The 22,055-nt window shown below is 40.3% G+C and overlaps 1 protein-coding gene across 1 annotated transcript in view; it reads right to left on the bottom strand.

Moving 5' to 3' along the window:
* The window catches only part of slc5a10 (solute carrier family 5 member 10), a 147,990-nt gene that overhangs the window by 14,292 nt on the left and 111,643 nt on the right, over nt 1-22,055 (bottom strand). The window contains exons 11-13 of the mRNA XM_043711228.1: nt 7,656-7,763; nt 4,175-4,325; nt 2,299-2,467 (exon numbers count right to left, since the gene is read on the bottom strand). Of these exons, the coding sequence (XP_043567163.1) occupies nt 2,299-2,467; nt 4,175-4,325; nt 7,656-7,763 (428 nt within the window). The remainder of the gene's footprint in view (nt 1-2,298; nt 2,468-4,174; nt 4,326-7,655; nt 7,764-22,055) is intronic.

Raw genomic sequence — 22,055 nt, 5'->3', positions numbered from 1 at the left:
CACTTAAATCAAAAACAAATCAGACATAGTTTGGGTTGAAAACTGGAAGAACTACAAATGCTGTAAATCAAACCAAAACAGAAATTGCTGGAAACATTCAGAAGTTCTGAGGAAGGGTCACTCCATCTGAAATGTTAAAACTGATTTCTCACCACAGATACTGCCAGACCTGCTGAACGTTTTCAGCAATTTCTGTTTTTGTTTATGATTTAGGCTAATGCTGGTCATTACACTGGTTTCCACTTTTGTAACAAAAGAAGCTGTGCCTAGGTACTTTTGTATCTAAGTCGGTGCTGCAATTGGTGATATATAAACTTTTCACTGCGCTCATTGAGTATATGTTACAATAAAGGTTATTCCATTCTATTCTATCCTGATACCACATCAGAACAATGGTCAGATCCACCAGCTATAAAGTTAGCTGTCTGAGGGCTAAGTTACTGAGGGAGAGAAAAGATAAAGACCAGATCATCATTTTTTCAAAGTAATGTTGTTTCAGGGATAAATACTGTTTGCAACGTCAGGAAAAATGCCCCAATTTCTTCAAATATAAAGTTGTGGAATCTGTTACATCTACCTGAGAGGAGAGACAAAGCCTTTATACAATATCTCATTGTAAAACAGCAACACCAATGAATTGTGCTGGTATGTTAATCTGGGTACTTTGTTCAAGTGTCTGGAATGGAATGTGAACAACCATCTGGTTCAGAGCTAATCCAGGCCTGATGATTCATGATGTTGACTAGCCTCTTTCTGCACTATACAATTCTATGAATTTGGTAATGATGAACAATAATGACAAAGAAGCTAAAGATTTTCTGTGAAATATTCTCACTTGCAGAATGAGATCATGAAGAGATGTAGGCTACATCTGAACACTTTGATATGGGAATTTGATTCAAAAAGTTATATTTGTATAACACCTTGAATAAAATAAATTGCCACAAGCTATTTCCCAAGAGCAAAGTTTGACAAGAAGCCACATAAGGAGATAAAAAGCCAAAATATTAGGAAATTCCAAAAAAACCCTGAGGAAAAAGCTCCTTGTTCTGAAACGTTAACCGAGTTTCTCGCTCCACAAATATTGTGAGACCTAACAATTAATTCTATTTTTTTCCAGTTTTTGTGTAAGGCAACATTAGACCAGGTGGCCTTTGGTTAAAGAGGTATTTTTAAAGTCTTAGAATGGCAGGCACTGACTAGGAGAGCAGAGATCGGTACTAGGTCCCCAGCTATTCACAATGTATGTAAATTATTTACATGAGCGAACTAAATGTCATAGCTCAAAATTTGCAAATGACATAAAGCTGGGTGGAAGGATAAGTGTGAGGGGGATGCAAGGGTTTTGGACAGGCTGAGTAAGTGGGCAAATGCTTGGCAGAGAAATGGAAGGTAGCCAAAATAGGAAGGCAGATTTCAACGGCTGGAAATTGTGAGAGGGGAACGTTAAGCAAGCCCTGGGTGTCATCATACACCTGTTGCTGAAAGTAAGTGCACAGGTGCAGCAAGCAGGAAAGAAAGCAAACTATGTGTTGGCCTTCACAGTGAAAGGATTCAAGTACAGGAACAAGGATGTCTTGCTTGAATTATACCGAGCATTAGTGAAGTCACACCTGGTATATTATGTGCAGTTTTGATCCCTGTATCTGAGGAAGGAATGGTCTTACTATAGAGGGAGTGCAGCAAAGGTTTCCCAACTTGATTCCTGGGATGGCAGGACTGATGTATAATGATAGATCGAATCAGTTAGGATTGTATTCACTGGAGTTTAGAAGATCACGGGGGGAATCTCATCGAAACCTATAAAATTCTAACAGGAGGAGACAGGTTAGATGCAGGAAGGATGTTTCTGATGGTGGGAGAGTCCAGAACCAGAGGCCATAGTTTATGTATAAGAGGTAGATATTGTAGGAAGGCAGATTTGTAGGACTGAGATAAGGAGAAATTTCTACCCGCAAAGAATTGTGAGTTGGTGGAATTCACTACCACAGAAAGTGATTGAGGTCTAAAGATTGTGTTTTCAAAAAGGAGGTGGATATAGTTCTTATAATTAAAGAGGTCAAGGATATGGAGGGAGGGCGGGATTAGGGCATTGAGCTCATTGATCAGCCATTTATATATTGAATGGTAAAGCAGGCTTCTCAGATCGAATGGCCTACTCCTGCATCCATCTTCTATGTCTCTTTGTTAAGTAGCATCTTAAAGGTGAAGAGACACATAGAGTGGCTCAGTGACATAGGAAAGTAAATATGGAATTTAGGATCGAGACAGCTGGAAGCACCGACTCAAATTACTCACAGGTTCATTAGTTCTTTTCCAAAACACAGCAAGAACAAACACTGCAGTTACGGGAGGAGCTAAATAGCTGGTCACCGACTGAATATAGTTAAAGAGTTGTCCGCTGTTCGCACTTTGCAATATTGGGATCCATACCAAGCTCACTGCAACTAGTATCACTGTCACAATCCTAAACAAAAAGAACAGGAAATGTGTGAGGTATCCAAATAGATCAGGGTCAACCTTCCATTGCCATTAGATTTTAAGGTGGAGTGGAGTCTCAGTGCAATTTGTGTCCAATTTGTTACACTGATCACAGAGTGCATACTGACTGACAAGTCCAGTTCTTGGTTTCTCCTGCCATGGCCAATCTCAAAGGCAAGGAACAAGCACCAAGAGCAACTGAGATCTTGTGGAGCACAGCATAGTCTGATTGCCAGAAAACATCATGGTCATCATTACGGCTGGTGCTCAAAGATGATTAGGCTTAGATTGTAAATATTAATTAGATTGCTTTGTAGTTTACATGTGTACTGCTGAAAGTACATTATTAATAATAAATTGTTAATTTTTGTTTGAAGATATAAATTTGGGGTCCAACAATATTTGTTTCTAAAGTCTGGTTAGGAATAACCGAGCAATTTTGATGGCCATTGAATGTTTTAATTTCACCTGTTGCAAACCTAGTAATAGAGAGGCTGATTTGGTTTGGCTTGCAAATCCGTGTGTAATAACAGAATAGCATGCATTTCTCATCCATCTGTTCTCATAGGTGCGTGTTGATTTTTTTAACTCAATCCAAATCCCTCTTACTAGGTCAGCACAATGGTATTATATCAGAATCTTACTCAGTCAGTCTCTCATTCATCCTTTGATAAGATAAAGATGTTCCCTTGCAGTCAGATTATGCTGTGCTCCACAATTTCTCTATTGGCGCTTGATTACATGAAAAATCCATCTGGTTCACTAACATCCTTTAAGGAATGACATCTGTCATACTTAACCAGTCGGTCTTTGTGTGACTCCAGACTTAGAGTAATAATGATACCCTTGGGCTGACCCTGGAAGGCCACCACCATTCACCTGGGTCAGGTGGAGTTCTGATTCAATCCAGGACCCAATAGCCAGGACTGAGGCTCTAGGAGGCCCATTGTGATCATCTTGGGAGCCAAAGGTCAAGCTGAGAACCCAAGCCAGGAGCGACACTGGGGTACATGGTGTTTATTCTTGCCTTTGGATCAATACACCACCTGCAAAGTGCTCATGGCTCTTTAGGGACGGTTTGAAATTTAATTGCTTCCCTCCTTGTCCCAGGAAACCTGTCCTACCTCATTCCTGGTACTGGAGAAATTGTCCAAGTGGAACATGGTCAAGGAACTACACCACTATGCAACTCACCGCTGCTTTTACTGGCATCACCTCATAACATGCTCCTCGATAGAACTGCATTATGTTCTTAGCGAGTTTTGAGAAGATTTGTAGCTTAGGTTGAGGTTTTGGATGTACATTTGCTCGCTGAACTGGAAGGTTCATTTCTAGACATTTCGCACATCTTCAATATTCACATCAGCACAGTTTGTATTTAGTTTGCACTGTTGAGAAGGGTTGCTTAGCTCAGATGGCTGGTTTGCAATGTAGAGTGACACCAATTGTGAATGTTCAATTCCTGCACTGGCTGAGGTTACCATGAAGGTCCTACTTTTTCAACCTTGCCTCCCCCCACCCTCCACCGCCTCAACATGAGGCCCAGTGACCCTCAGTTTAAACTCATCACTAGTTGTGTCTCTCTAATGAAAGTTTGGTCCCTAGGACTATAGTTACTTTACAACTGAGAGAAAAGCTATCTCTGGATTTATTTTGTGCAAATACCACCTGAGGCTAACACAATGAATCCTACCTTCCAACCAGCAGTAATTCCCGTTCACTGGCATCCTTCCGAATCTTTCTCCAGATGTCCATGGTAAACAATGTACTGCTGCTGTTAAATATTGACGTCAGAGATGACATGAGAGCAGCCATGATCACTGCAATCATAAGTCCACGTAGGCCTGCAATTAGTTTGAAGAGCACCAATAGTTAAGTTCCTGATAGTGTGAGTTTGTTAATGCAAAATGCTAGGCTCGCATTTGACAACTGGATCAACAACACAGATTGCTTTTATGTACCAATTTAATATAGTCAAATTTCCCAGGGTGCTTCATAGGAATATTTATCATGTGAAATTTGATATCAAGTCACATGAGGAGTTACGAAGTCAGGTTAGCAAACGTTTGGTCAAAGAGGAAGATTTTAAAATCATCTTAAAGCAGGGGAGAGGGGGAGATGGAGAAATTTCAGGAGGGAATCCCAATGCTTAAAGCCCAGGCAACACAAGGCATGGCTGCAATGGGGGAAGTATGGAAATTGGGAATATTTAAAAGGCCACAAGCAAAGGAGTGCAATAACCTCAGGAGGTCTCAGAGATTGGGAGGGGGTAATACCATGGAGAGATTTGTAACCAAACGCAATAATGAAATAAAATCACACCAGGAGTCAAAATAGGTTAGTGACGATGGGGGGAGAGCTGAACTTTGGAGCTTGGATACCAGCTTTGAGTGAGTGTTGTTTGTGGGAGGATGCAGGATAACATTAAACTGACCTAAGGGATGCATACACAAGTGAAGGGGTAACAAAGGCATGATTGATAAGACACGGGAAAAAGGAGAACAGATGAATAAACACATCATTTTGCGTAATTTTGTTTTTAATTCACTCATGGGAAGTGGGCGTCACTGGCTGCCCTTGAATTGAGTGGCTTACTCAGTCAATCAGACAGCAGTTAAGAGTCAGCCACATTGCTGTGGGTTTGGAGCCACAAAGAGGCCAGACCAGATGAGGACTGCAGATTTCCTTCCCTAAAGGACATTAGTGGATTTTTTCCCCAAGAATCAGCAATAGTTTCGTTGTCATCAGTGGATTCTTAATGCCAGATTTTACTCTTTAAATTAAATTCAAATTCCACCATCTGTTGTGGCAGGATTTTAACCTAGGTCCCCAGAACATTAGCTGAGTTTTTGGATTAATCATACGACGAGGCCATTGCTGGCCCATGTAATTGGTTAAATTGTACTTAAAAGAAATGTTTGTTGTTTGAATGGAGCAGGGAGCGATTTCACATAGAAATTACAAGAACTGTCCCATACAATGGAACCCATTCTAGAACTAAGCAGGAAACAAGTGAATTGCATAACTAGCTTTACCTTTATAGAAATACTTGGGACTGTCATGGCACAGGGGCTAGTGTCATATCCCTACCTTTGAAGCATGAAGCTAGGGTTCAAGACCCACCTGCTACAGAGATATAAATAACAGATCTGAACAGGTTAACTAGAAAATATCTATTACCACTGCCGATTGTCTTAAAAACTCAGCTGATTCGCTCATGTGAAAACTGCTATCCTTATCCAGCCTGGCCTACATGTGACTCCAGATCCACAGTAATATTGTTGATTCTTAACAGATAATAAACACCCATATCTCATGAATGAATCAAAGCAAATAGCTTTCATTCTTCCGTGAGAAGGGAATTTCAACAATGCCAGTATCCAATTGTTTGAATTATTTAAATAGTTGTACCTGTCTGCAGGTCATTATTGCTTTCCGAAAATATCAAACTGGGCATTGCTATAAGAATGTACCTAATGCTGAACTCCACTGGTCAAGCAAATATCTTTTTATTGTGGGTGTGTTTGGTATCAGCTGGTAGCAAATTTAATTACAATTTATGGAATCATGCAGTGCAGTAGGAGACCATTCAGCCTAGTGTACCTATCCCAGCTCTCTAAACCTATTAATTGCTGCTCTTTCCTCACAGCCCTAATTTCTATAAACTTCAAACATTTAGTACCAAGTACCCCAAAGAATGAGAATGAGTGGCCGATAAGGTAATAATTCTGTCCTTGACTTAACCATTTTTGTCCCTACTGCAACCATGAGAAATTTGTCCCTTAGAGATCAGAGTGGTTTGTCTTTCTGTGTATACTCAACTGACCTTGAAACCCTCATGTGGGTCCATGTCAAATTTCATTTGATAACCATTGCTGTGAAGCACCTCAGGAAATTTGACTATATTAAAGTGGTTATATAAAGGCAAACTGCTGTTTAGCTTGGAGGAAACTTATTCATCTTTTCATTCCCGCAGGCCCCTTTGCTGTGTGCAACTAGTCAGCCTCTGCCTGGTGGCTTCATTTGTCCAAGTGATCAATTTTTTTTGTTATTCACTCACAGGATGTGGACATCACTGTGAAGGCCTCCCTGAATTCCGCTTGAGAAGCTGTTGTGATGTACCTTCCTGAATACAGCTGAATGGTTTGCAAGGGGAGTTTCAAAGCACACTTAAGAGTCAATTACATTGCTGCGTGCCTGGAATCCCATATAGACCAGACCAGGCAAGGAGACAATAGTGAAGCGTGTGGGTCTTTGAGACTGTCCAGTGATTTCATAGCCATTACTACTGATTCTAGCTTTTTATTCCAGATTTACAAATTGTATTGAAGTTATATCCCCAGTGACAAGTCTCATGATTCTGGATTATTAATCTAGGTTTCAAGATTACTAATCCAATAGAATCACTTCTGTGCTTTCCTACTCCTTTCTGGTTCATCACATAATTCATCCTTATGCAATGTCCTTATTGAAACAACTTATTGTATTCTAATTATTTATAATGGAGAGTAAAATAAATCCATTTTCTTCTGCAAATAGAGCATAACAATCTGATGAAACAGGACTAACGAGTAACAATAATGTATCTAGCCAGACTGCTTTGGGTGTAACTTCCTCTTTGTTGCTACATCATTGTGTTGTCTATCATGTTTATGCTGTTGGGTGTAGGCATAACTAATTATGACTTCACTTGTCGAAAATCGAGCAACAGCAAATCGCACGATCAAGTTGTCTTCACATCAGCCATGACGTGCCTATGGATAGTCACCAAGGTAAACATTTCAACTGCTACAGATGTAGTTATCCTCACCATCCTGCTGTATTGCTGTATGACCAATGGGTGAGCAAGGGTCAACACTAAACCTCGGCTTTTAAAGTGATAAACTGGTCTTCAGGGAAAATGGCGACTATAAGAACATTTCAAACTGAATTTCTTTTCTCAGCAATATGCATTTTTTATTTTATCAAACAGCATTGGTGATGGTTATTCAGTTCATTGTGTCTTCTTTTTCTGCAATCTTCAGCGATTCTGAATGAGAAAGAATGTACAAGAGCTCACGAGAACATTCTGTACATTTTTATTCTGGCTGCTTCTTTTTTGACCATATTCCTGTGTGAGACTTGTTCATTTATAATCATTGACAGGATAAAAAAAAATTTGTAAATAAAGTTACCATCAGGCATCAGCTCAATCACGAGTTTTGGGAAAGCAATGTTAGAGCATCCCACTTCAGTGCCACACACCTTTATACATTCTTCAGGATCAACACAGGCAACTGAATCTGATGTGAACAAACAAAAATAATGTTGATTTTTGTGTCCTGGTCTTACATTTTATTTTGTAATCATTAAAAAACAGAACTATTAAAGTTTATTTATGTAAAGGTTCCTTTGGTGAAAAAATGCTTCTATTTTAATTTCAGTGGTGATATTTCCATAATAAAATTTAATCTGATAGGAGCACTCCTAGATAGCGCAGGCAATTTAACCTTAGAATTTAGATTCAAAGTCTTCTGTCTCGCCATCTCACTTGAGCCGAAATTCATTCTGTCAGCTGTTGCTCAGTTAGGTACACTGTTACCTTTGAGTTCAAAGTTCTGAATTCAAGTCTCAGCCCAGGACCTGAGCACAAATTGATCACTAATACTCCAGTGCTGTACTGAGGGTATACTGTAGCTTTAGAGTTCCTGTCTCTTAGATGAGATGTCAAATGGAGAACCCTTTGCTTGCCTTGCTGCATATAAAAATTACGTGGCACTTTTCTAACAAAGTGCAGAGAGCATGTATTACAGCCAGTCTTTATCCCTCAATCTGCACTATAAAAATGGATTGCCTAGTTGTTGTTGCATTTTGTCTATAGAAGTCTGTTGGACACATAATTTACTGCTGCATTTTCCATATTGACAACACTTCAAGAGTTCTTAGTTGGTTACAAAATGCTTTGAGAAGTCCAGTGGATGTGAAAAGTACTATGTAAATGCAATTTTTTCGCTCTTTTCATTGTCTGATTTTACTCATTCAGAAGTGGCGGAGTCTAGGGAGTTATATGGGTAACCAATTGTAAGTACCACTTAGTTTTACAACAACAGCTCATCCACCTTAATTATGTAACACAGCTTTTGTTTCTTCTTAATTTTGGATAAATAGCTTCAAATTCATATTAGGTGTCACCTATGGCTCAGCTCCTGGCATTTTCACATCTAGATCTGAAGTTTGTAAGTTCAGTGTTGTGGTTCTGTTCGCTGAGCTGGGAATATGTGTTGCAGACGTTTTGTCCCCTGTCTAGGGGACATCCTCAGTGCTTGGGAGCCTCCTGTGAAGCGCTTCCCAGCTCAGCGAACAGAACCACAACAACAAGCACCCGAGCTACAAATCTTCTCACAAACTTTGTAAGTTCAGGCCTCACTCCTGGCATTTGAAAACAAACCAATCCAGGCTGATACTCCAGTGCTGTGTTAACAGAGTGCTGAGCTGCTGGAAGTACCATCGTTTGATTCAGACCTTCAACCAAGGCCTGCCTGCCTCTGTCTCAAAGATCCCACTGTACTACAAAGACAAGCGGGTGCTCCAACAGTAATTTGGCCAAGACTTATCCTTTAATCAGAAAGATTCGAAAAATATGAATACCATATTCACAAATTCCTTAATTATTGCAGAGATCAGCGATTTTAAACCTGTTATTATAAAAGCATTTCATCACCTTATTCCTTTTCAATGGAAAATGTCATCCTGCAATTTAAGGATAGGTGACTGAAGCTGTCCTTCAAAGTGAGCTATAATTAATTTTAGATATTTACATATTCTGTGGAATTAGGTGACAAGTTTAGTCAGCTACAACCTCCATCTGCAGAAGTGCAGCATCAGCTTTAATTTTTTACTGACTGCAGTAGTGGATGACTCAAAATTAATTCTACATAAAAGAGAATGCAAATATCTGCTACCCAATCAGTCTGAATGAACATTTCCACCTTTTGCATAAGACATTAAACTAAAGCCTTGGAGGTGGAACACAGCTGCTATTGTTTCCAATGGATGTTGGATGCAGTGATCAGGCCCTCTATACCTTTTATTCAGTCTTTAACAATTTCTGGTTAAAATCAATGGAAAGAGTTGCTTTCAGCCTACAGGCCAGAAAGTGGCCACTTGGTCTAAATGATCCACGCTTAGATTAATCATTCATTCAAACGCCACGTCATCCCTCTTCATCAAACTCTATCAACATATCACTCTAATCCAGTCTCCCATTTGTGTTTATCTAGGTCCTGCTTAAATGCATCAGTGCTATTTGTTGTAGTGACCAGTTTCACTCTGAGTAAAGAACTTCCTCCTGATTTCTCTATTGTGTTTATTAACGGTTACCTTATATTTATTGCTGTTAGTTTTGGACTCCCGCATCCGTGGACACATTATCTTCATTCATGTTGACCCTTCAAACTTTTATATTTTTATTAAAACCTCTATCATATCATCACTTAGCTTTCCCTTTTGTAGAGAAAAGAGCTCCAACCTCTATGATGTACAATGCAATTAAGGTTCTAGGCAAGTTTAATGTGGCTTTCTTGCTTTTCAATTTTATTTCTCAAGAAATGGGCCACACTGCTTGAATTGCTAAGAGACTTGGATGATTTCAGTTTAAGACACAGGCAACAAGTTGAAACCCTACCTTTCTATTAAGATTATTTTTCCTACATATAGAATAACTTGATACTTAAGCATGTATATAACAGAGAATGTGTTGCATAACTGTCAATTTTATTCTTAAATTGGAGATTCAGCTGGGAACTCACTGATTAATAAGGGGATCAAGGGTTAAGGGGAGAAGGCATGAGAATGGGACTGCGAAGTATATCAGTCAAGATAGAATAGCAGAGCAGACTGAATGGGCCAAATGGCCTAATTCTGTTTCTTTTTCTTATGTCTTATGCAAATAGCACACTTATATTTAACACAACAGCTAGCTTCAACAACAATCATTCCGTGCTCTGATATGGGATAAGTTAGATGCAAAACAAAAGACAACTCATAACTGTCCAGCAATGTATCTCAATCTCAACTACAAAGGAATATTACTACTGTTAGTAACCATTTTCCACATCAACATCATGTGGCTATGCTCCATGAACTAGTCCTGGCTGGATTCAATGTACCACACCATTTTTTGAGAAGACATTTGTAAAACATAAATTTTTGAAACTTGCAGCTTACAAGAATAACATTTAAATGCCCAACAAGATGGAATGTTGTTCCAACCTGGGTCATAGCTGGGCTGATAGTTGAAGCTGTGTTTTTCCTTAAACCATTTTGTGTTCTGACACCAAAACAACTTGCTTAGACATTTGCTGTAGCTGAAGGTGATTCAATCTGTTCATTGACTTGCTTGGTCAGTTTTGTAGTACTTCTTGGAGAAATAATCAGCACTTTGAGAAATTATGGATTTGGTTGTTTAGGTTATGGCCCATTAAAAAAATAAAGAGATTCTCTAAAATTGGAATACCAGTGACAGCATGTCTACTGTCCCTGAACAGATCCCTAAAAGGAGTCAGTCAACATTTACTTAGCCATTTTGTGGCTTCAGAATAATATGTGTTTTACATTGCTATAATATTCATTATAGTGGTTGTATGGAGCATACATTTCTGTGCTCTAATTACTATGAAATAAACCAGCAAATGTTTAGTTTTACTAGGGAAACATTCTAGTCATCTGTCCATTTGTTAAAATTGTTCATTAGCATGCATTCTTTTTTTCATTAGAAATTCATATAGCTCTATTTATAATGCAAACTGCCTATGTATATTTGTAATTGGATTGCCCCAACAACATGTCTTGCCATTCACTGGTTCTCTGCCTCTAAGAAGTTAACCTTTCCAGTTACCTTTAAGATGTGAACTCCTTCCTACATCTGCACAGTAGCAATCCCTCTTTATGAAAGTGTAACCTCTGATTCACCTTGAATAAGCTGGAAAACTACATGCATAAATAGATGCCAAAACACAACCAAATGGAAGAACTTTAAGACATTGGAGACATGTGATCTATTATTAAGATTTGGTTTAATCTTATATCATTTTGGATGGTGGGACTTTTACAATGACTATAAATAATGAAATAGTTAAAGTTGTTAATTTACAAGGTATTTTCGCATTTAATGCACCGGGTACAATATAGCTGACTATCCTGTTTAACGTTTGCTGAATCTGCACAAAGTGTTATTCATGCCTGTTTGACTTTTTTTTCATTGAGTTGTAAATTTATACAGCCAAGATGATCCTGAGATAAGGAGACATAAATGAGACTGAAGTGATTAGTAGCAAGCTTGAAGGTAGTTAGATTGATCAACTGGAGGTTTTGGAGGATTTATCATAGTTCAGAGGTTTGGTTCCACAGTAAAACTTGTCATGCTATAATGAATCATCAATGACAGCTTACAAGCTTAGAGGCCTATATATATACGTCTATCAATGTTAATGCTCAGGATGTAGCAAATGAGACTGATGAATGCAGGTGCAGATTGCCAGGTGAACAAGCAAAGTCATGGCTATAATAGAGAGCTGACTCAAAGAAGAGAAGGATTGAGTGTCCAGTATTCCTGGACACAAAGTGTTCAGGAAAAATAGGAAAGGAAGAATAGGGGAGGAATGGTGGCATTGATAAAAGGGGAAAATTGTTATATTGGGGAAAGAAGACATCACCAAAGGGGTCAAGGACAGAATTTATTTGGATAAAGCTAAGGGAAAAAATGCACAGCTACATTGTTTCGTGTTGTCTGTCAGCCATCCACCAACGAGTGCGAAGGATGCAGAGGAACAAATTGGTAAGGAAATTAGGGCGGTGCAAAAATGATGGAAATATTATTATGGGCAAATTCAATTATCTGAATATAAATGGAATAGCAATAATTTAAAGGCAATGAAGGGCAAGACTTCCTTGAACATTTTGAGAAAAGTTTTCTATACCAACATGTTTTCATTACAATGAGGTGATCCTAGACCAGGTTATTGGGAATGAGGTGGGCAAAATGGGTCAAATGTCAGTAATAGAACATTTAGGAAAGAGTGATCATTATATCATAAGATTTATACTGGCTAAGGAAAAGGTCAAAGGAAAAACAGTAACAATAATCAATTGGCAAAATTTATTTCAATGGGGTAAAAAAGGATCGGTGTCAATTACAATTAAATCAAATCTTGGCAAGAAAATCAGTATCTGAACAATGGGATACTTTCAAAGAAGAGGTGTTATGGCACAGTGAAGGTCTATTCCATGAGAGAGGGAAATAGGATAAGCAAAGCCAAAGATCCCTGGATGAGCTAGAAATCAAGGTCATGAAGAGAGAGTGTTTATGACAGTTGTAGGTAGAAAATGCAAATAAAAACCAGGTTGAATACTAAAAGTTCCACAGGGAAGTAAGAAACCAAATAAAAGAAGCAAAGAGAAAGTATTAAAAGAGACTGGCAGATACCTTAATAGAGAATCACAAAGCCTTCTGTAATCATATCAATTTTTTTTAAATAGTTATAAAAGGAGGAATGGAGTTAATTAAGAACAAAAAGGGGATCTGTGCATGGAGGCAAAGGGAATGGCTGAAGTATTAATTATGTTGTATCAGTCTTTACCAAGCAAGAAAATGCTATCGGGTAGGGGTGAATGAAGAGGAAATTCAGGATCTACAAGGGTTTAAAAATGATAAAGATCTGTATTTAAAATGGATAAGATGACAGGACTGAATGAGATACATCCGAGGGTACTGAGAGAAGTGAGTAGAAATTGTGGAGGAATTGGCCACAACTTTTCAGACTTGATTAGACTTAGGGGGTGGTACTGGCAGGTTGGAAAATTCCAAACATGACACATTGTCCATTAAAGATGTAAAGCCCAGCAACTACAGGCCAATCAGTTTAACTTCAGTGGTGGAGAAACATCTAGAAACAATAATTAGGGACAAAACAAATTATCACATTGACAAATCCAGGTTGATAAAAGAAAGTCAGCATGGACTTTTTAAAAGGGAAAACTGTATTTAACTGACTCGCTGGAGCTTTTTGAAGATGTGACATGAGAACATAGGGGTGGCACAGTGGCTCAGTGGTTAGTACTGCTGCCTCACAGCACCAGGGTCCCAGGTTCGATTCCAGCCTCGGGCGACTGTGTGGAGTTTGTACATTCTCCCCGTGTCTGGATGGGTTTCCTCCGGTTTCCTCCCACAGTCCAAAGATGTGCAGGTTAGGTGAATTGGCCATGCTAAATTTCCCATAGTGTTAGGTGCATTAGTCAGAGGGAAATAGGTCTGGGTGGATTACACTTCGGAAGGTCAGTGTGGACTGGTTGGGCCGAAGGGCCTGTTTCCACACTGTAGGGAATCTAATCTAACATTGCAAAGTCATTTGAAATAGTGCAACACCAGATTTGTGAAGAAAGTTTGAATGTAAGTTTGTACAAGGTGCATCATGCTTTTTTTAAAAAGCAAATCCTCCATGATACAATGCATGCAAAACCTTTTGACCAATAGGACTCTAGTTCTGCCTCAGCTGAAGTACTGCATTTTGATTTGGGTACTGCTCTTTAAGATGAGTATGAAGGCATTGAAGCGAGTGCGGAATAGACATACCAGAATGAGGATTACACAGATGAGGAAGTTTAATTGTGAAGATAGACTGAAGAATACAGCACTGGTTTTCTTGCAGAAAGTTGAGAGAAGATTTGATTGAGATAGTCAACATTACGAGGGGTCTGGGCAAAGTAGATAAAGTGAAACTGTCTCCAATCATGAAAGGATTGGAACAAGAGGGGCCAGATTTAAAGTAATTGGCAAAAGAAGAAAAAGTAACAAGGAAAAATATTTTCACCCAATCAGTGGTCAAGGTCTGATGTGCACTATTATCCGAAAAGAAGGAGTGTGCAAAGTAAGAATAGGAGCCTGTAAACGAGTTGCTCATTTCAGAGAATCCCTACAGTGTGGAAACAGGCCATTTGGCCCAACAAGGCCACACTGACCCTCTGAAGAGTATCCCAAACCAGACCCATTCCCCTACCCTTTTATTCAACATGCCCCCCTGTCTAATGCACCTAACCTCCTCATCCCTGAACATTATAAGCAATTTAGTGTAGCCAATTCACCTAACCAGCACATCTTTCAACTGTGGGAGGAAACAAGAGCACCCACGCACACATGGGGAGAATGTGAAAACTCCACACAGATAGTCACCTGAGGCTGGAATCGAACCTGGATCCCTGGCGCTGCGGGGCAGCTTTGCTAACCACTGAGCCACTGTGCTAGAACAAATTTGGAGGGCGAGTGCAGATATGGTGGACTGAATCGTCTCCTTCGGTGCTGTAACACTTAGTTTCATAGAGACATAGAGATGTACAGCATGGAAACAAACCCTTCGGTCCAACTCATCCATGCTGACCAGATATCCTAAATTAATCTAGTCCCATTTGTCAGCCCATATCCCTCTGAACCCTAGCTATTCATCTACCCATCCAGATGCCTTTTAAATGTTGTAATTGTACTAGCCTCCACCACTTCCTTTGGCAGCTCATTCCATTCCCTTTGCGTGAAAAAGTTGCCCCTTAGCTCACTTTTAAATCTTTCCCCTCTCACCCTGAACCTATGCCGTCTAGTTCCGGACTCCCCCAGCCCAGGGAAAAGATCTTGTCTATTTACCCTATCCATGCCCCTCATGATTTTATAAACTTCTATAAGGTTCTGAGATTCTGTGAAACATCTTATCTTACTGTTAACATTTGAAAGCAGAGCCAGGATTGTAAGAATCAACAAAGGTTACCTTTCTACTCAGATGATAAGAGGGTATGTAATACCATTTATTTCACTTTGTATCTGCTCTTTAATAACATTGTAACATTTAGTAACATTTAACTAACTTGCTACATCATGTTGAAGATGTGAAATGAAGACTTTGCAATGGCATTTGATAGAGTGTGACACCAGACTTATGAGGAAAGTGAGTGGGTGAAACACAATAAAAAGAATAAGTTGTGAACCACATTTGGTGTCAAAATGCAAATTATCTTAACAGTACATAAACTGTCAATGAAAAACTGCTCAAGATGTAGTGGCAACAACCAAAGATAAGTAATGAGGATGTTAGTATATACAGAATCAAAGTATGATTAACAGGAGGAAAATCAGAAGTTGCAGAATCTGTTTTTAAACTAATATCTGCTCAATGTATACATGGGAAGCCTTGAGCACTAGTTAAAACATCGTCTCTTGAGCAGGATTACCATGCAGACAATATTCGGACCATGTCACTTGTATTTTTCTTTTTCCGATGCAAATAGGTAGTGATGCAGTTGCTGAAATATGTTTTCCAGGTTACATCTACTGTACCTGTGGTGTGGCAGCTTTCAGCTTCACTATATGGGCATAAATCACTGGAATGAAGTTCTTACTTCTACTGATTTTTAATCCATTAATTTAGACACGGTAAACCATTCGTCACCACCAGCTTTAGGCTTGCATAGCCAAGCTGCAAATCTGCTTCAATCTTGAATAACCAAAAACTATTCCTGTCAAGTCAGAAGTTACATGACATCAGGCTATATTCCAACAGGTTTATTTGAAATCACAAGTTTTCGTAGCACTGCTCCTTTGTCAGGTGAAGTGCCATGTGATGAAGGAACAGCACTCTGAAAGCTTGTGATTTCAAATAAACCTGTTGAACTATAAGCTGGTGTCATGTGACTTCTGACTTTGCCCACCCCAGTCCAACACTGGCACCTTCACATCATCCCTGTCAAGTTATGATCATCAGGGTGCGCCATTGTTGAAATTCCAATGTTGTCCTATTTATTGTTAATAGCATAGCAACCAAAAAAGGGAGGCAAATAAACTGCTGTTTATTGTGGAGGAATTGGAATATATAAGTTGGGAAGTTTTGCTACAATTATGTTGGGCCACATCAGCAGCATTGCATACAATTTTGGCCTCCTTACTTGAGAAAGAATATAAATGCATTCAAAGCAGTCCAGAGAAGGTTCACTTGACAGACTCCTGTGATGATGGGATTGTCTTCTGAGGAAAGACTGGGTCTAGACCTATTGGAGTTCAAGAGAATAAGAAGTGATTTTTTTTTAAACATATAAGATCCTGAGGAGAATTAACAGGGAAATGAGGTAACATGAGGTAACACTCTCAGAAATAAGGGATCTCCTATTTGAGATAGAGTTGAGGAGAGTTTTCAATGGGACATGAGGTAACACTCTCAGAAATAAGGAATCTCCTATTTGAGACAGAGTTGAGGAGAGTTTTCAATGGGTCATTGGTCTGTGGGATTCTCTTCCCCAGAGGATACAGGGTCATTGAATATTTTTTAGGGCTGAGTTAGGTTCTGATTTAAGAGAGTATGAGAGGGGAGATAGGAAAGTGGAATTGAAACCACAGTCACACCAGCCATGATGGCATAGAGTGGCAGAACAGGCAAAAGGAGTTCATGGTCTGCTGTTGCTCTTAATTTGTGTGTTTGTAGATGTATGCTCATTTTTTTTTGTAAATATTTTTATTGAGGAAAAGATGTTAATTTTTTTACAAAATTACAAAATCACTACAAAACAGTATAACAATCTTACAATATAACAACAAAAACAGTAAACAAACTACTACTCTACTCCACAAACTACTGAGGTGAGAGAAAAAAACTACGAAAACTACAATAAATAACCAAAGGAAAACTAAATTAAACCAAGTTGAACCAAGGTAAATTAAACTACATTCAGTCAAGTAACCACACTCAGCGCAATCCCACCAAAGCTCCCCACCACCAGGAGCATCAGTGGGCATACCCGTATTTGTTCGGAATTCTTCTTCCCGGGGCTCCAGCACCGCCAGACACAGCCCTCATGTCTACACAAAGGCCCTAATCAATATAGCCAACAAGGCCATGTCCATATTATAGAGAAAGGGCTGCCATGTTCTATAAAATAATTACATTTTCTTGTGCACCATACTCGTAAGGAAGTCCGGGGGAATTTGCTCCATAACTAATCTATTCCATCCCGAGAGTCCCAGGGGATTCTCCGACACTCAGTTCATTAGAATGTTCTTCCTCGCACAGAATGAAAAAATATTAAACACTTCCTTCTCATCCGCGCACAAAGAAGGGAGATTTGGCAAAGACAAGAGGAGGGACACCGGATCCACCTTGACCTCAGTTCCCAAGACCCCTTCCAAAACACTCACTCTATCACCCCAATACCTATGAAGCTTGTGGCATGACCACAAGCAATGGGTAAGAGTGCCAATATCTGTTTTACATTTGGGGCACATTGGGGATGCTCCTGTTTTAAATTTCACAAGCTGCTCCGGTGCCAAATGAGCCCTGTGGAGTACCTTCAATTGCATAGCCTGCGTCCTATTGCAAATTGAAATTTTCCTTATGTTCTCCCAATTGACTCCCATGTCTCTAACAAGATCTCCACCCCCAATTCCTGAGTCCAGATTCCGCACATCCGCTCAATGTCCTTTGAGATATAACCTCCTAACAAATGACAGAGGGTGCTAACCAAGAGAACGCCCATGGACCAAAGCACTCTCCTCCATATCCAACTTATAGGGACTAATCATTAATGTAGTCTTTTTCTGCATAAAGTTTCTAAGCTGAAAGTAATGAAAGAGGTCTCTCCTTAATAGCTCATATTTCTGATTCAGCTGCTCGAAAGACATCATGACCTCCCCGTCAAATAGATCGCCCAAGCAGGAGACTCCGCTAGACTCCCAGAGCCTAAAGCCAGAGTCTGTTGATCCCGGCCAGAATCCTGGCATTCCTACTGTGGGAGTAAAAGGGAAAGTTTCTTGAAAATTGCCCTCACCATCATTCTCCATGCTTCAACTGTGTTAAGGATAATTGGATTTTTGCCATGGTCCATAACAGTCCTCATTTTGTCCATAAACAACAAATTGATGAGGGGGCATTTTGCCTGGGAGACCTCGATGTCCAGTCAGATTGACCACAGGTCCTGGTAAGCCCAATCAGCCACATAGGATAATAATGAAACCAAATGATATTTCTTAAAATCTGTGAAATCCACACCTCCATCCCCTGCGGATGCTGTAATTTGGCAAGCTTAATAAGAAGCCGCCTATGATGCCAGATGAAAGATCCAAGCCAACTGTTAAGCCTCCATAGTGCTTGGATAGGCAGAACCAAAGGGAGCATTCGCGTGGGATTTATTAAACGAGGAAGAACATTCATTTTGACCAGTGCTATTACCCAAGTAGGATACTGGATGATCCTCCAAGCACTGAAGATCATGTCTTCCCTAGAAACTGCACAAAGTTAGCTTCATATAATTGATCAAAGGTCGGGATGATAAAAATGCCTAAATACAAGAAACCTCCCTGTGACCACCTGAAAGGGAAACACGTTCCACACCCAAGAATGGATATTTTAATAACGACCTCCACAGGTATGGCCTCCAAAATTAAGAAATTGATTTTATACCCCGAGAATGAACCAAATAGATTAATCACTTGTATTAAACAGGGCACAGATATCATTGGTTCAGTTAAAAAGAGAAGAATGTCATCTGCATAAAGGGTGATCTTATGCCTGCCTGATCCTACCTCCGGGGCAATTATATTGGGGTCCCTCCAGATGGCCTCTGCCAACAGCTCAATCACCAATGTAAATAATAGTGGCGAGAGAGGATACCCTTGTCAGCTGCCTCTACCGATACTAAAATTGTCAGATCTTATACCGTTAGTGAGAACTGCTGCTTTCGGGTCACTATATCACATTGCCACCCACCTGACAAAAACCCCTCCAAGACCAAACTGCTCCTGTACATTAAAGAGATACGGCCACTCCATTCAGTCAAACACTTTCTCTGCATCCAGGGAGACTACCAAGCCCAGAATTGACCCTTGCTGGCATACCTGAACCATGTTTAATACTCTTCTAATAATATCAGTAGACCTACGACCCTTAATAAAACCTGTCTGGTCCTCCTTTACAATGATGGGCAAAATCTTTGAGGAGAAAGTGAGGTCTGCAGATGCTGGAGATCAGAGATGGAAATGTGTTGCTGGAAAAGCGCAGCAGGTGAGGCAGCAGCATTCCTGAAGAAGGGCTAATGCCCGAAACGTCGATTCTCCTGTTCCCTAGATGCTGCCTGACCTGCTGCACTTTTCCAGCAACACATTTCCATCAATGATGGGCAAAACCCTCTCCAACCTCAATGCCAGCAATTTCGACAGAATTTTAAAATCCACATTCAATAACGATATGGGCCGATACGAAATACAATCCTCTGAGCTTTCCCTCTCTTGAGAATAAGAGAAATACTTGCTTCTCTCAGAGCGGATGGGAGGCAGTCCTGACTGTATGAGTAGTTGTACATATCCAACAGTGGCCTGGCCAACGTGTCCATAAACGCCTAGTAAAACTCGCTCCGAAATCCGTCTGTGTGGGGCACTTTATGATTCTGGAGCTGCCTCACCTCCTCCTGTACCTCTTGGATTGTCAAAGGGACATTCAAAAGAGACACCTGTTCTGAAGTTACACCTAAAGGGTGCACCATTTTGAAAAAAAGGACTCCATCTTCACCAATCTGTCCTCACAGCCCTCCGACTGGTACAATTCAGCGTAGAACTTCCTGACTGCTGCGTTAATCTTTTTGGCATTGCAAGTGACAGTACCAGCACTCTCTCTAATGGATGTGATAGATTGGGGGACACTCTTCTTTCTGGCTAGGTACACTAAATATCTACCCGGTTTATCACCATACTCGAATAATGTCTGTTTTGCAAAGCAGATTTCCCTCTTTGCCTTCTGGGTGAGCGCAGCGTTCAGTGTAGCCCCGAGGGCTGTAATCTGCTGCAATTTGGTTACAGACGGTCTGTCAAAGTATGCTTTCTCAGCTGCCTTCTGCCGCTTCCGTGTCACCAAATAAGAAATAATCAAATCCCTTACATAGGCCTTGGCAGTCTCCCAGAGCATCGACGGATTACTGGCCGTACCCGAATTAATGTCCCAAAAAATTTTAATTCCCGTGAGAAATACTCAATGAACTTGCTATCTTTCAGGAGGAAAGGATCCACGTGCCAATGCAGCAAGCCTGTCCCATTACTGCCGGCCTTGACCTCCATGTACACTGCCTATTGATCAGAAACGGCTACGTACCTGATTCCGCAAGACAGCACCGAATTCAGAAAGGTCAAAGGGGCAAAAACATGTCAATCCTGGTATAGCACTTATGTGGGTTAGAGATAAAGGTGAAATCCCTACCCTCAGGATGAAGACATCTCCACACATCCACCAACCCCAGCTCCTTGTTCACGTCCACCAACTGCCTGGATTGCAGGAACATACCTGCAAAGCCCTTAGGCATCCTGTCCACTTTGGGGTCAATAAGTCGGTTAAAGTCTCCCCCTAAACTTGTATGACATGCCCCAAGGACCATCAACCTGGAAAGCACATCCGATAAAAATTTGAGGGTATGTGTTGGGGGGCAATATACAAAATCCCATACTCCTTTCCATGTATTAAAGCTTTAAGAATCATAAACCACCCATATTCATTCTTAATTTGGTTTAACAGTTGAAATGGGAGATTCTTCTGGATGCGTATAGCAACTCCTCAACTTTTCAAATTAAAGGACAAGAAAAACTCCAGTCCGAACCCTCCCTACTGTAACTTCAAGAGCTCCTTATCAGTTAGATGTGTTTCTTGCAGCAAGGCTACATCGAACCTCTCTTTTCTAAGGCTTGAAAGTATCATTTTACTCTTAATTGGTGAATGACTCCCCTTAACATTCCAGGTGCACCATTTAAACGAATGGTTAGCCATAACCGTCCAAAACAATCTGTGACCCCTTCCCCCCCTCCCCATGGAGGAAGAACCCCACTCATAGCATGCTGAGTGAAAACAGCAAACAGTTTGTATAAATTTGAAAGTACAACTGCCAAAACTACCAAATCAAAACTTCTAACAACTACTTCTACAACAAATCAACATATAACACAAATGAAAGGAGACTTAAAAAAAGGATAACGGGAGGGGAGAGAGAAGGGAGAAGAGAGAGAAAAAGAAAATACAATTAGGACCCCACATATATAAAAAAAACCCAACAGCCAGGTAAACCAGGCAAACCACAGAGAAAAACAAAGTAAACATTATTGCCCATATTATTTGAGCCAGTCAGTCTATTTTAAGGTATCCTTTGCCTTTTCCGGTGAGTCAAAATTAAAACCATGGCTGAAACGTAATATTGCCAGATATCTTACGGAGTACTGGATATTCAAGTCCCTCAGCCGCTTTTTTACCTCATCAAAGGCTTGCAGATCACAGCCATAGAAAAATCTTGGAAACGCATAATTCATGATCCTTTATATATGAGAGCCGGTGGATCCTTCCCCAGTGCTCGAGAGGCTTCCAGCACCATTTGCTTATCTCTGTAGTGCTGCACTCGCACTAGGATCAGATGGGGACACTGGTCCGATCTGGGCCTGCGCACTGCGATGCTGTGGGCCCGTTCAACCCGCACTCGGTCTGCCTCGACTTCTAGCTTCAAAAACTGCAGGAGCCGTTGCTCCAAGAAGCTGATGAACCGGC

Source organism: Chiloscyllium plagiosum, chromosome 21, assembly GCF_004010195.1.
Source record: "Chiloscyllium plagiosum isolate BGI_BamShark_2017 chromosome 21, ASM401019v2, whole genome shotgun sequence".
NCBI classification, from domain to species: domain Eukaryota; kingdom Metazoa; phylum Chordata; class Chondrichthyes; order Orectolobiformes; family Hemiscylliidae; genus Chiloscyllium; species Chiloscyllium plagiosum.
Note: the sequence above shows the minus strand (reverse complement) of the source record. Positions and strands in the feature narration are given on the sequence as shown.